General features: G+C 33.4%; 2 protein-coding genes across 5 annotated transcripts in view; both read left to right on the top strand.

Moving 5' to 3' along the window:
* The window catches only part of pycr3 (pyrroline-5-carboxylate reductase 3), a 540,655-nt gene that overhangs the window by 519,736 nt on the left and 8,388 nt on the right, over positions 1 to 12,531 (top strand). The gene's annotated exons all lie outside the window — the stretch shown is intronic.
* irf4l (interferon regulatory factor 4 like) overlaps positions 10,751 to 12,531 on the top strand; it is a 19,379-nt gene continuing 17,598 nt past the window's right edge. For all 4 annotated transcript variants that reach the window (XR_015518962.1, XR_015518961.1, XR_015518963.1 and 1 more), the window contains exon 1: positions 10,751 to 10,970. Coding sequence is in view for 1 of the 4 variants with exons in the window: in XM_087298902.1 (XP_087155028.1) it covers positions 10,797 to 10,970 (174 nt within the window). In the remaining 3 variants the exon portion in view is untranslated. The remainder of the gene's footprint in view (positions 10,971 to 12,531) is intronic.

Below are 12,531 nucleotides of genomic sequence, written 5' to 3' on the forward strand. Positions count from 1 at the left end.
CTAAAAAATAAAACAAACAAATAAATAAAATCAATGAAAACAAAAAAAATCATAAACACATAATGAATAAATAAATAAACAAAAATAAACAAAAATACTAATTAAAAAATCTATCAAAATAAATAATAAATAAATTATAAAACAATCAAACAGACCAAAATGATAAATTACAATAAATAAAGCAATTAAAAAATAAAGAAATAAAGTAAAATAAAACAACCAAAAATCAACAAACAAATCAATCAAACAAACAAACTAACTGAACACATGTTTTGGTGCACACTCACTGCATGCTCTTGATTAAGTGCTGGATCTTCTGATCTGCTTTTAGTGAAGCTCTGGAGGCCCCACACCCCAAGCTCAGCTCTGAGAACATCTGTCCCGGGTACACAAGCCTGGGCTTCCTCTAACACTGCACATTTGATTAGGACATTTACTGTTTCTTGCTTATGGGACAAGGTGTTGAACTCTTTTAGCAACTCTGGTTTTCCGGTTTTTCTTTCAGATCAAATGAGAAAAGTCTGTGTGTGTTTTTGGCCTGTGTGAAAGAATATGGCAGCAGCTGTGCTGGATTTGGGGACAGAGGGGGGCAAAGGGCTGTTGCTGGGCAGACATGATCAAATATAGCAACACGGCCTGCTGACACTGGCCTAGTGCACTACTTAGGCCTGACCTGGTCATGTGCACACTGGTTTATGGAGAGTTCACAGGGTTCAATGCATTATAGAGAGTTCACCTTGTTAAGTGCACTTGTCAGGGTTCATTTGGATAAGTGCACTAGTTAGAGCTCATCTGGTCAAGCGCACTTATCGGGTCAAGTGCAACACACTGGTCTTTGTGCACTGTTTACCTGGTTAATTGAAATCTGCAGTGTTTACAAGTATGAGTTTACCAGATTAAGTGCACTAGTTAGAGTTAGTTTACATGGTTTAGTGCATTAGAGAGAGTTCACCTGGTAAACCCGGTGAACTCTCACTAGTGCACTCAATCATCTGTACTCTATCTGATGCATTTAACTGTGAACTTTATTGAACTTTAGTGCGCTTAACCAAATGAACCTTGTCTAGTGCACTTGACCTGGTGAACTTTCATTAGTGCACTTAACCCAGTAAATTTATAGTAGTAAACAATCAGCAGAATCAATTTAACCATGTGAACTCTAACTAATGCATTTAACCAAGTGAAATCTAACTAGTGCACTTAACTTTGTGGATTTTATCGCATTTAATCAGGTGAACTCTCACTAGAGTATTTAACCAGCAGAATTTTCACTGGTGCATAATCACTGGTGCGCTGCACTTGATTAAGTCAACCCTAACTAGTGCACCTAACCAAGTGAGCTCTAACTAGTGCACTTAACCAGGTAGCTCTAATAAATGCTTAGAGTATTTAACCAGCAGAAACCTCAGTAGTGCACAAACAACAGTCTGCCACACTTGACCAGGTAAGCTCTAACTAATATACTTGACCATATGAGCTCTAACTAGTGCACTTAACCAAATGAACCGTGTCTAGTGCATTTAACCAGGTGAACTCTAAGTTGTGCACTAGACAGGTGAACCATTCATTTAGCTTAGTGAATGCATACTAGTAAACAATCAGCAGAATAAACTTAACCAGGTGAACTCTCACTAACCGGTTCAACTCTAACTAGTGCATTTAACCAAGTGAACTCTAAACTAGTGCACTTAACTATGTGAGCTAAGTAGTGCGTTTAACCAGGTGAACTCTTACTGGTGCAGTTAATCTGGTGAATTTAGACTAGTAAACAATCGGCAGAACCCACTTAACCAGGTGAGCTCTCACTAGTGCACAAACACCAATGTGCTGCACTTAACCAGGTAAGTACACTTTACCAAATGAGCTCTCTAGTGCACTTAATCAGGTGAACTCTCACTCGAGTATTTAACCAGTATAACCTTCTCTAGTGCACAAACCCCAGTGTGCCACATTTGACCAGGTCAACCCTGACTAGTGTACTTAAGCAAACTCTTAACTATGTGAACTCGATTGAACTTAACTAGGTGAACTCTAGTGCATTATCCAAATGAACTCAAACTAGTGCACTTAACTATGTGAACTTTATGGCATTTAACCAGGTGAACTCTCACTAGAGTATTTAACCAGTAGAACCCTCTATAGTGCACAAACAGCAGTGTGATGCACTTAACCCGTTGAACTCCTACTAGTAAACAATCAGCAGAATCCACATAACCAGGTGAACTCTTACTAGTCCACTTAATCAACACAACTCTAACTAATGCATTTAAACCAAGTGAACCCTAACTAGTGCACTTAACTATGTGAACTTTAAGTAGTACATTTAATCAGGTGAACTTTCATTGGTGCACTTCATCTGCTGAATTTAGACTAGTGAACAGTCGGCAGAATCCACTTAACCAGGTGAACTCTCACTAGAATATTTAACAAGTAGAACTCTAACTAGTACACTTAACTAGGTGAACTCTATTGCACTTTCCCAGCTAAACTCTAACTAGTGCATTTAATCATGCAGGTGATAAATAACTAGTGCACTTAATCTGGTGAACTCACTAGTAAAGTAACTTGACCATGTGATGTGAACTCGAACGTATTTAACCAGGAGAAATCTTACTGGTCGCAGCACTTGACCAGGTAAACCCTATCTAGTGCACCTAACCGGGTAAGCTCTAACTAGTGCACATAACTAGGTAACCCTAATTAGTGCATTTAACCATGTGAACACTAACTAAAGTATTTAAGTGGATTCTGCTGATTATTTACTAGTACAAGTTTACCAGATTAAGTGCTCTAGTGAGAGATCACCTGCATGGTTAGGTGCACTAGTTAGAGTTCAGATGATTAAGTGCACTAAAGTGAGTTCACCTGGTTTAAATGCAGTCCTTAAGAGTTCAGCTGATGAAGTGCACTAGTGGGAGTTCACCTGGTTAATTCGATTCCTCCGATTGTTTACTAGTATGAGTTCACTGGTTAAGTGCTTCACACTGGTAGTTAAGTGCACTAGTGAGAGATCACCTGCATGGTTAGGTGCACTAGTTAAAGTTCAGATGATTAAGTGCACTAAAGTGAGTTCACCTGGTTTAAATGCAGTCCTTAAGAGTTCAGCTGATTAAGTGCACTAGTGAGAGTTCACCTGGTTAAGTAGATTCCTCCGATTGTTTACTAGTATGAGTTCACTGGTTAAGTGCTTCACACTGGTAGTTAAGTGCACTAGATAGAGTTCTCCTGGCGAAATACAAAGGAGTTCACATAGTTAATGCACTAGTTAGAGTTAACTTGGTTTTGTGCACTAGTTGAGGTTGACCTGGTCAGGTGTGGCACACTGGTGTTTGAGTACTAGTGAGGGTTATACTGGTTAAATACTCTAATGAGAGTTCACCTGGTTAAATGCACTAGTTAGAGTTCATTTGGTAATGCACTAGTTTAAGTTCACCTGATTAAGTGCAATAAAGTTCACATAGTTAAGTGCACTAGTAAGAGTTAACTTGGTTAATTGCATTGGTTAGAGTTCACCTGGTTAAGTGCACTAGTGAGAGTTCACCTGGTTCATTTGATTCTGCTGATTGTTTACTAGTATGCACATCACTGGGTTAAATGCATTGGTTCACCTGTCTAGTGCACAACGTAGAGTTTACCTGGTTAAGTGCACTAGGCAAGGTTCATTTGGTTAAGTACACTAGAAAGGGTTCATTTGGTTAAGTGCACTAGACGGGATTTATTTGGTTAAGTGCACTAGACAGGGTTCATTTAGTTAAGTGCACTACAGAGGGTTCATTTGGTTAAGTACACTAGTTAAAGCTTATTTGGCCTGGCCAAGTGTACTAGTTAGAGCTTACCTGATTAAAGTTCACCCGATTAAATGCACTTATTAGGGTTACCTTGTTAAGCGCGCTAGTTAGAACTCACTTGGTAAGGTGCACTAGTTAGGATTTACATAGTCAAGAGCAGCACACTAGTGTTTGTGCATTAGTGAGAGTTCCACTGGTTAAATTCTCTAGTGAGAGTTCACCTGGTTAAATGCAATAGAGTGCCATAGAGTTCACATAGTTAAGTGCACTAGTTGAAGTTCACCTGGTTGAGTGCACTGGAGAGAGCTGGATTATAAACGGGTTAAAAAGGAAAGGACAAAAAGTCATTACTCATGAGTTTCTTCAATTAACTAAATTAAATTAATCAGGTTTCAACTACATTGTTTTAGTTTTACTAACTAAACTAATTTAAGCCATTTCTGATCTCTAATTCACTGTAATATTTGTAGTCAGGCTGACTGATGTACGCTGAGAGGACTAGAAAAACTCATGTGATTGAACTGAAGCAATACAGGCAGAGAAATGTGCAGTCAAAACACTGAGACTTTCAGAAAACACACAGGCTGTGAAAGTGGCGATCATCAGGTGACGCTGAAGAAGAAAGTGTTTCAGATCCCACAAACAAACTCAATCAAACTTTCCCTGTTTTCACATGAGGAAAAGAAAGTGCGAGAATCTCACAAGACAAGACACAATTTCTGTCTCGAGTGCTGTGAGTGCCGTGTGCACAGATGTGGCTTCAAGAGAGAGTCAGAATGAAAAGAGGAATCTGCTCGTGCAATGTGTGTATCTTATGCATTAAAGTGAATCCGTTTAGGTTACATTCATTTGATTTAGTGTCCATGATGCTTTTTAATAGTTTGATTTATATATACACTCACCGGCCACTTTATTAGGTACACCTGACCAACTGCTCGTTAACGCAAAATTCTAATCAGCCAATCACATGGCAGCAGCTCAATGCATTTAAGCATGTAGACATGGTCAAGACGATCTGCTGCAGTTCAAAGCGAGCATCAGAATGGGGAAGAAAGGGGATTTAAGTGATTTTGAACGTGGCATGGTTGTTGCTGCCAGACGGGCTGCTCTGAGTATTTCAGAAACTGCTGATCTACTGGGATTTTCACGCACAACTATCTCTAGGGTTTACAGAGAATGCTCCGACAAAGAGGAAATATCCAGCGAGCGGCAGTTCTGTGGGCGCAAATGCCTTGTTGATGCTAGAGGAGAATGGCCAGACTGGTTCCAGCTGATAGAAAGGCAACAGTAACTCAAATAAGCACTCGCTACAACCGAGCTCTGCAGAAGAGCATCTCTGAACACACAACACGTCCAACCTTGAGGCGGATGAGCTACAGCAGCAGAAGAGCACACCGGGTGCCGCTCCTGTAAGCTAAGAACAGGAAACTGAGGCTACAATTCACACAGGCTCACCAAAACTGGACAATAGAAGATTGGAGAAACGTTGCCTGCTCTGATGAGTCTCCATTTCTGCTGACACATTCAGATGCTCGGCTCAGAATTTGACCAACAACATGAAAGCATGGATCATCCTGCCTTGTATCAGCGGTTCAGGCTGGTGGTGGTGGTGTCCATCCCTTTATGAGCACAGTGTCTCCATCTTCTAATGGCTACTTCCAGCAGGATAACGCAGCATGTCATAAAGCTCAATCATCTCAGACTGGTTTCTTGAACATGACGATGAGTTCACTGTACTCAAATGGCCTCCACAGTCACCAGAGCTCAGTCCAATAGAGCAGCCTTGGGATGTGGTGGAACGGGAGATTGGCATCATGGATGTGCAAATCTGCAGCAACTGTGTGATGCTATCATGTCAATATGGAGCAAAACCTCTGAGGAATATTTCCAGTATCTTGTTGAATCTCTGCCATGAAGGATTAAAGCAGTTCTGAAGGCAAAAGGGGGTCAACAGGGTACTAGTAAGGTGTACCTAATAAAGTGGCCGTAACGAGTGTATATAATATTTGGTCACATAATTAAGGGTGAAATACGTATTTTATGTATATTATCAGCAAATTTAATGATTTAACTGATTTAAATCGATTAAAAACATTTGACATGATGAAAAAAAGAAAGTGTATTAAATGAATAGTGTGTGTGTGTGTGAGATGTTTGTATGCTTTGCTCCTCTAATGAGTAACTCTATTATTGTTATTCATCATATGAGAAAAATAACTTCTAAACAAACCACAGCATGTTAAATGCTGCAATATTCTTCATTATTTCAGCATTATTTCTCTGTATTTAAGGCATATTGATTTCAGCAGGTTGAATAAGGGTGTGTGACTTTTATTCTGCTGATCTGTCAGTTTTGCTGAGTAAAGTTGAGTTCAGCAGGTGCTGTTTTTACACACGACGGGATCGGTTTGAATATCCGACCGCAAAACGCAACAGATTTCTGGGAAAATGAGTTTGCATTCTGAGTCACGACACGCATCAAATACAGCAAAATACAAGAATTTAACTGACAAGCACAGAATTAATGCATAGTGCACATTATGCGTTTGATGCCTAAGCTTTAGTTAATATATATTTAGTGCATTTAATTATTCAAACATATGTGGTATGATTTTAAAGTGTACATTTAATTTAAATCAATAGTGTATGTGATGCTTTTTAAAAGTTTAAATTAAATGCATTATGTATACATTATCCACATACACATGCTTTTAAAGTGTGCATTAAAATAAACTCATGCATGTCATAATTAAAAGTACAATATTTTTATTGCATTATAACACCACAGTAATATGTAAGATGAGATGCTAATACACGTGATTCGTTATTTAGTCACAGTATAAAATTTTAAATAAATTGTAAAAATTCAAATGTAATATTTAATTAAATATAAAATTAATTAATAATAAATGTAGAAAAATAAAGAAATTCAAATAAAAATGTAATTAATTTTAATAAAATTTCAAATAAAAAAACAGTAAAATAATTAATACAAATTTGAATTAATGAATTAAAAAACAACTAATTAAATATTTAATTCATTTAAATAAATGTACTCAATAAATCAATAAAATTAAATAAAATTAATTCAAAATGAAAAAATAATAATTAATTAATTAATTAAAATAAATTTAATTATTAATCAATAAATTGATTTGAATAAATGTAAATTAAATTATGCAGTTTTGCAATGCATGTTATAATGCAATGCAAATATACAGCATAATAAATAAAAATACATTTAATTAGTAGATCAATGAAATTAAATATTAAATTATTTAATAAAACATTAAATAAATTATTTAAATTAAAATTAATTAGAAATTAAATCATTTTTAAATAAATGTTAATTGTGCATAAATGAGCATGAGAAATGTATTAAAATAAATGTAATCAATAAATAAATTAAAAGTAATTAAACAGAAATTTTAACTTGATTAATAATTCACTACATAAATAAATTAAATATTAAACGAATAAATAAATTAATTTGAATAAACAGTAAAGTGTATTTTTTGTAATATATTTTTGCAAGGCATGTTACAATGCAATGCATAAATACAGCATAAAAATTATTAAAATACATTTATTTAATATTTAATAAATTTTTAATACATTTTATAAATAAATAAAATAAATTCAATATCAAATGAATAAATTAACTAATTTAAATAAATGTAAAACACATTTTGAATATTTTGTAAAATAATTTTGCAAGGCAAAAATACAGCATAAAAATATATATTAAAATAAATGTAACTCATAAATCAATGAAATTATTTAAACAAATTAAATATTAAATTAATTCATATTACATTAAATAACTAATGAATTATTAACTGGAATAAATGGTAAATTGTGCATATTTTTGCAATTCACGTTATAATGCAATGCAAAAAACAGCATAATAAATTAATTAAAATACCTTAATTAACAGATTAATGACATTAAAATAATTGTTATATTCATTAATAATTAATTTAATAAATTAAATTGATCAAACAAATAGGTTCAATATTAAATGAATAAATTAATTAATTTGTATACATTTAAAATCAAGTGTGCATTTTTTTACTATATATGTGTTTAATGCAATACAAAAATAAAGCATATAAAAATCTTTGTTCAATTCAGATTGTAGGGGAATTTACTGATTAATGCATTTCCACATAAACAAAAAATCATTTCTGTGTGTGTGTGTGTGTGTGTGTGTGTGTGTGCTGAGTAATGATAGTCCCAGAGGACCGCCACTGTGGTCCAGTCATAACACAAGAAGTTTAAACAGCCACAGGTGCACAAAAACTGCCCCGTCATTCAACACCGAGGGGAATTCATGAGACTGAGCAATAATCATATCATATACACATTAATAATAGCCGTCAACGGAAACATGCATCCAGTCAAGTACAGTGAAACCTGCAAATATGAGTCTCCATATCGCCATCACACTACATCACAGCGCAAAAATAATCCCACTTTACATTTAAAATCACTAAATATTCGGGGGAAACAATAGTTAAAGCTATATCATGAAACATTAACTACATTTTAATCATTGATGTGTATTTGTGTGTGCAGGAGTGGACTTCAGTAGTGTTTTTATAGTGATATTGCTTTACAGGGAGTGCAATTTAATGCTGTTCATTGCATTATTGTCACTGGTTTATTTAATTAATTATAATAAAAAGTCTGGGAAACACCCATACACACTCACATTCACACACTCACACTACACTACTGCCAATTTAGTATTAGTACCTATTATTCACCTATAACGCATATGTTTGGACTGTGGTTGAAACTAATACTTTTTACTTTTGTACATTTTTAAGGCCGTACTTCTTTACTTTCACTTAATATAAAAGTGTAGTCAGTGCATTTACTTTTTCCAGACTCATTTCAATCATGAGTCTCTGTACTTCTACTTACAGTAGGTAAAGGATGTGTGTACTTTTGCCATCTCTGCATTGTTGTGACTGGTTTAATAAATTCATTATAATAAAAATGCACACGCAGTGGTGTGTTAAAGTGTTAGCCCCCTTACTCATTTTTATATTTGCTGCATTTTGAAATGAAGGTTTTTATTACTGAGGCAAAATAAAGCCAATTAAGCGCTACATAGCCCTGTGTGAAAAAGTGTGTGCCCTATTAAATTAATTAACTGCAACATGCTACAACTGCAATCAAGCGTTTTATTTTCTATAACTTGCAGTGAGTCTGTTACAGACTATATACACTCACCGGCCACTTTAATAGGTACACCTTACTAGTAATGTGTTGGACTCCCTATTACCTTCAGAGCTGCCTTAATCACTCATGGCAGAGATTTAACAAGATACTGGAAATATTCCTCAGAGATTTTGCTCCATATTGACATGATAGCATCACACAGTTGCTGCTGATTTGCACATCCATGATGCCAATCTCCCGTTCCACCACATCCCAAAGCCGCTCTATTGGATTGAGCTCTGGTGACTGTGGAGGCCATTTGAGTACAGTGAACTCATTGCCATTTCAAGAAACCAGTCTGAGATGATTGAGCTTTATGACATGGTGTGTTATCCTGCTGGAAGTAGCCATCAGCAGATGGAGACACTGTGCTCATAAAGGGATGGACATGGTCAGCAGCAATACTCAGGTAGGCTGTGGCGTTGACACCATGCTCAACTGGTACTAATGAGCCCAAAGTGTGCCAAGAAAATCTCCCCCACACCATTACACCACCACCACCAACCTGAACCGCTGATACAAGGCAGGATGTATCCATGCTTTCATGTTGTTGGTCAAATTCTGACCCGAGCATCCGAATGTGTCAGCAGAAATGGAGACTCATCAGAGCAGGCAACGTTTCTCCAGTCTTCTATTGTCCAGTTTTGGTGAGTCTGTGTGAATTGTAGCCTCAGTTTCCTGTTCTTAGCTGACAGGAGCGGCACCCGGTGTGCTCTTCTGCTGCTGTAGCCCATCCGCCTCAAGGTTGGACGTGTTGTGTGTTCAGAGATGCTCTTCTGCAGAGCTCGGTTGTAGCGAGTGCTTATTTGAGTTACTGTTGCCTTTCTATCAGCTGAAACCAGTCTGGCCATTCTCCTCTGGCCTCTGGCATCAACAAGGCATTTGCGCCCACAGAACTGCCGCTCACTGGATATTTCCTCTTTGTCGGAGCATTCTCTGTAAACCCTAGAGATGGTTGTGCGTGAAAATCCCAGTAGATCAGCAGTTTCTGAAATACTCAGAACAGCCCGTCTGGCAGCAACAACCATGCCACGTTCAAAGTCTCTTAAATCCCCTTTCTTCCCCATTCTGATGCTCGCTTCACACTGCAGCAGATCCTCTTGACCATGTCTACATGCCTAAATGCATTGAGCTGCTGCCATGTGATTGGCTAAAATTTGCGTTAATAAGCAGTTGGACAGGTGTACCTAATAAAGTGGCCGGTGAGTGTATATACATATATACATACAGATGTACAGTATAAATCTCATAAACCTAATAAATACAACATGCAACAACTGCAATCAAGCGTTTTATTTTTGATAATTTGCAGTGAGTCTGTTAAAGCATATATACACACACACATACATACATACTATTTATATATATTTATATATATATTTATATATATATTTATTTATATTTATATATATATATATGTATGTATGTATGTATGTATGTATATATATATATATATATATATATATATATATATATATATATATATATATATATATATATATATATATATATATATATATATATTATTTTTTGTCAATATTATTATTATTTTTACTTTTTAAGGTAAGGTTTAATATTATCTAGCCATTACTACTTTGCTTTAGTCATATTTAGACATTAGTACTGAAAATAAAGAGCTGAGTTTGAGTGCTATGATTGACAGCTGCTGCTGCTGCTGAAGCCCCACCCAAAAACATGCAAATGAAGCAGAAAGTCTCCAGAAAAGTGAAGCACAGGAGTTTGTGAAGCACAGATGAAGATTCTGCTCACATCCTCCTCATGTCTGGAAGCTCTGGGAACGGGAAGCTGCGGAACTGGCTTATCCAGCAGGTGGATTCTGGGAAATATCCCGGCCTGGTGTGGGAGGACGCAGAGAAAAGCAGCTTCCGCATCCCCTGGAAACATGCTGGGAAACAGGACTACAACCGGGAGGAGGACGCCGCGCTCTTTAAGGTCAAACAGCAGGAGAAAATGCACCATTACAAATGCACACAACATTATCAGGCCCAGTCTGGATCTGCATTTCACAGTTTAATGTTGCAAACGTTTTTGTGCATTATTAATTTATTTTATATTTCACAATGCAATTAAAATAATTTATTTTGTTATAATTAAAATATTTCTAACATTAATATTTAAATATTTACAGTTTTATATATTTATTATTATTTTTATGTAGCTTTTTTTGTCATTTTTAGATTGCAAACTTTTTTTGTGAATTTGTTTGCATATAAATTTTATATCTTGTGAAGCAATTTTAAATATTTCTTACATTAATATTTTAATATTTATGTTTCTTGTTATTCCATATTACTGCAAACTCTATTTAAGCTGGCACACTTTTGTGCAGTTTTTGTTTATATATAAATACAAATATTATTTCATTATACAACTTTAAATAGATTTTGGTTAATTTAAAATATAAAACATTTAATATAATTTATTTATTACATTTTTTATGTAGCATTTGTTGGTCATTTTTTGATTGCAAACTTTTTGTTTCTTTTAATTAAAATATTTTATTAATAATTTAAAAAATAAAAATATTTGTTACAGAAATTTTTATGTTTTCATTTATTTAATATTATTTTTTGTGTAGCATTGTTTTGCCTTTTTTAGATCGCAAACCAACTTTGTGCATGTTTTTTAACAATTGACTAGTGCCTTTATATTTCACAATGCAATTAAAAATATATTATATTTGAACTAAAATAATAATAATTGTATTACTTAAAAATATTTAAATAATAATGTTATAAAATAATAATTATTTTAAAATATTGATTACATTATTATTATTAAACTATATATTACAATATTATTATTAAAATATTACATTATAATTATTCAAATAGTTATTACATTATTATTATTCAAATACTTACTAAATTATTATTGTTAAAATATTTATTACATTATTAATAATAAAATATTTCTTAAGCTATTATTGTTAAAATATTTATTACATTATTTTTGTTTAAATATTTATCACACTATTATTGTTAAAATATTTTTTTTCATTATTATTATTTAAAAAAATTTACATTATTATTCTTAAATATTTATTACGTTATTAGTATTAAAATATTTATTACATTATTATTATTAAAGTATTTATTACAATAATATTGTTAAAGTATTTATTACATTATAATTGTTAAAGTATTTATTACATTATTACTGTTAAAGTATTTATTACACTATTATTATAAAATATTTATTACATTATTATTATTAAAATATTTATTATATTATTATTGTTAAAATATTTATTACATTATTATTATTAAAATATTTATTACATTATTATTATTAAAATATTTATTACATTATTATCATTAAAATATGTATTACATTATTATTATTAAAATATTCATAACATTATTATTATTCAAATATTTATAACATTATTATTATTAAAATATTTATGACATTATTATTATTAAAATATTTATTACATTATTATTATCAATAAATTATTTATTACATTATTATGATTAAACTATTTATTAAA

The sequence above is a fragment of the Danio rerio genome, chromosome 20 (assembly GCF_052040795.2).
Source record: "Danio rerio strain M-AB ecotype USA chromosome 20, GRCz13ab, whole genome shotgun sequence".
In the NCBI taxonomy this organism is placed as follows: Eukaryota; Metazoa; Chordata; class Actinopteri; order Cypriniformes; family Danionidae; genus Danio; species Danio rerio.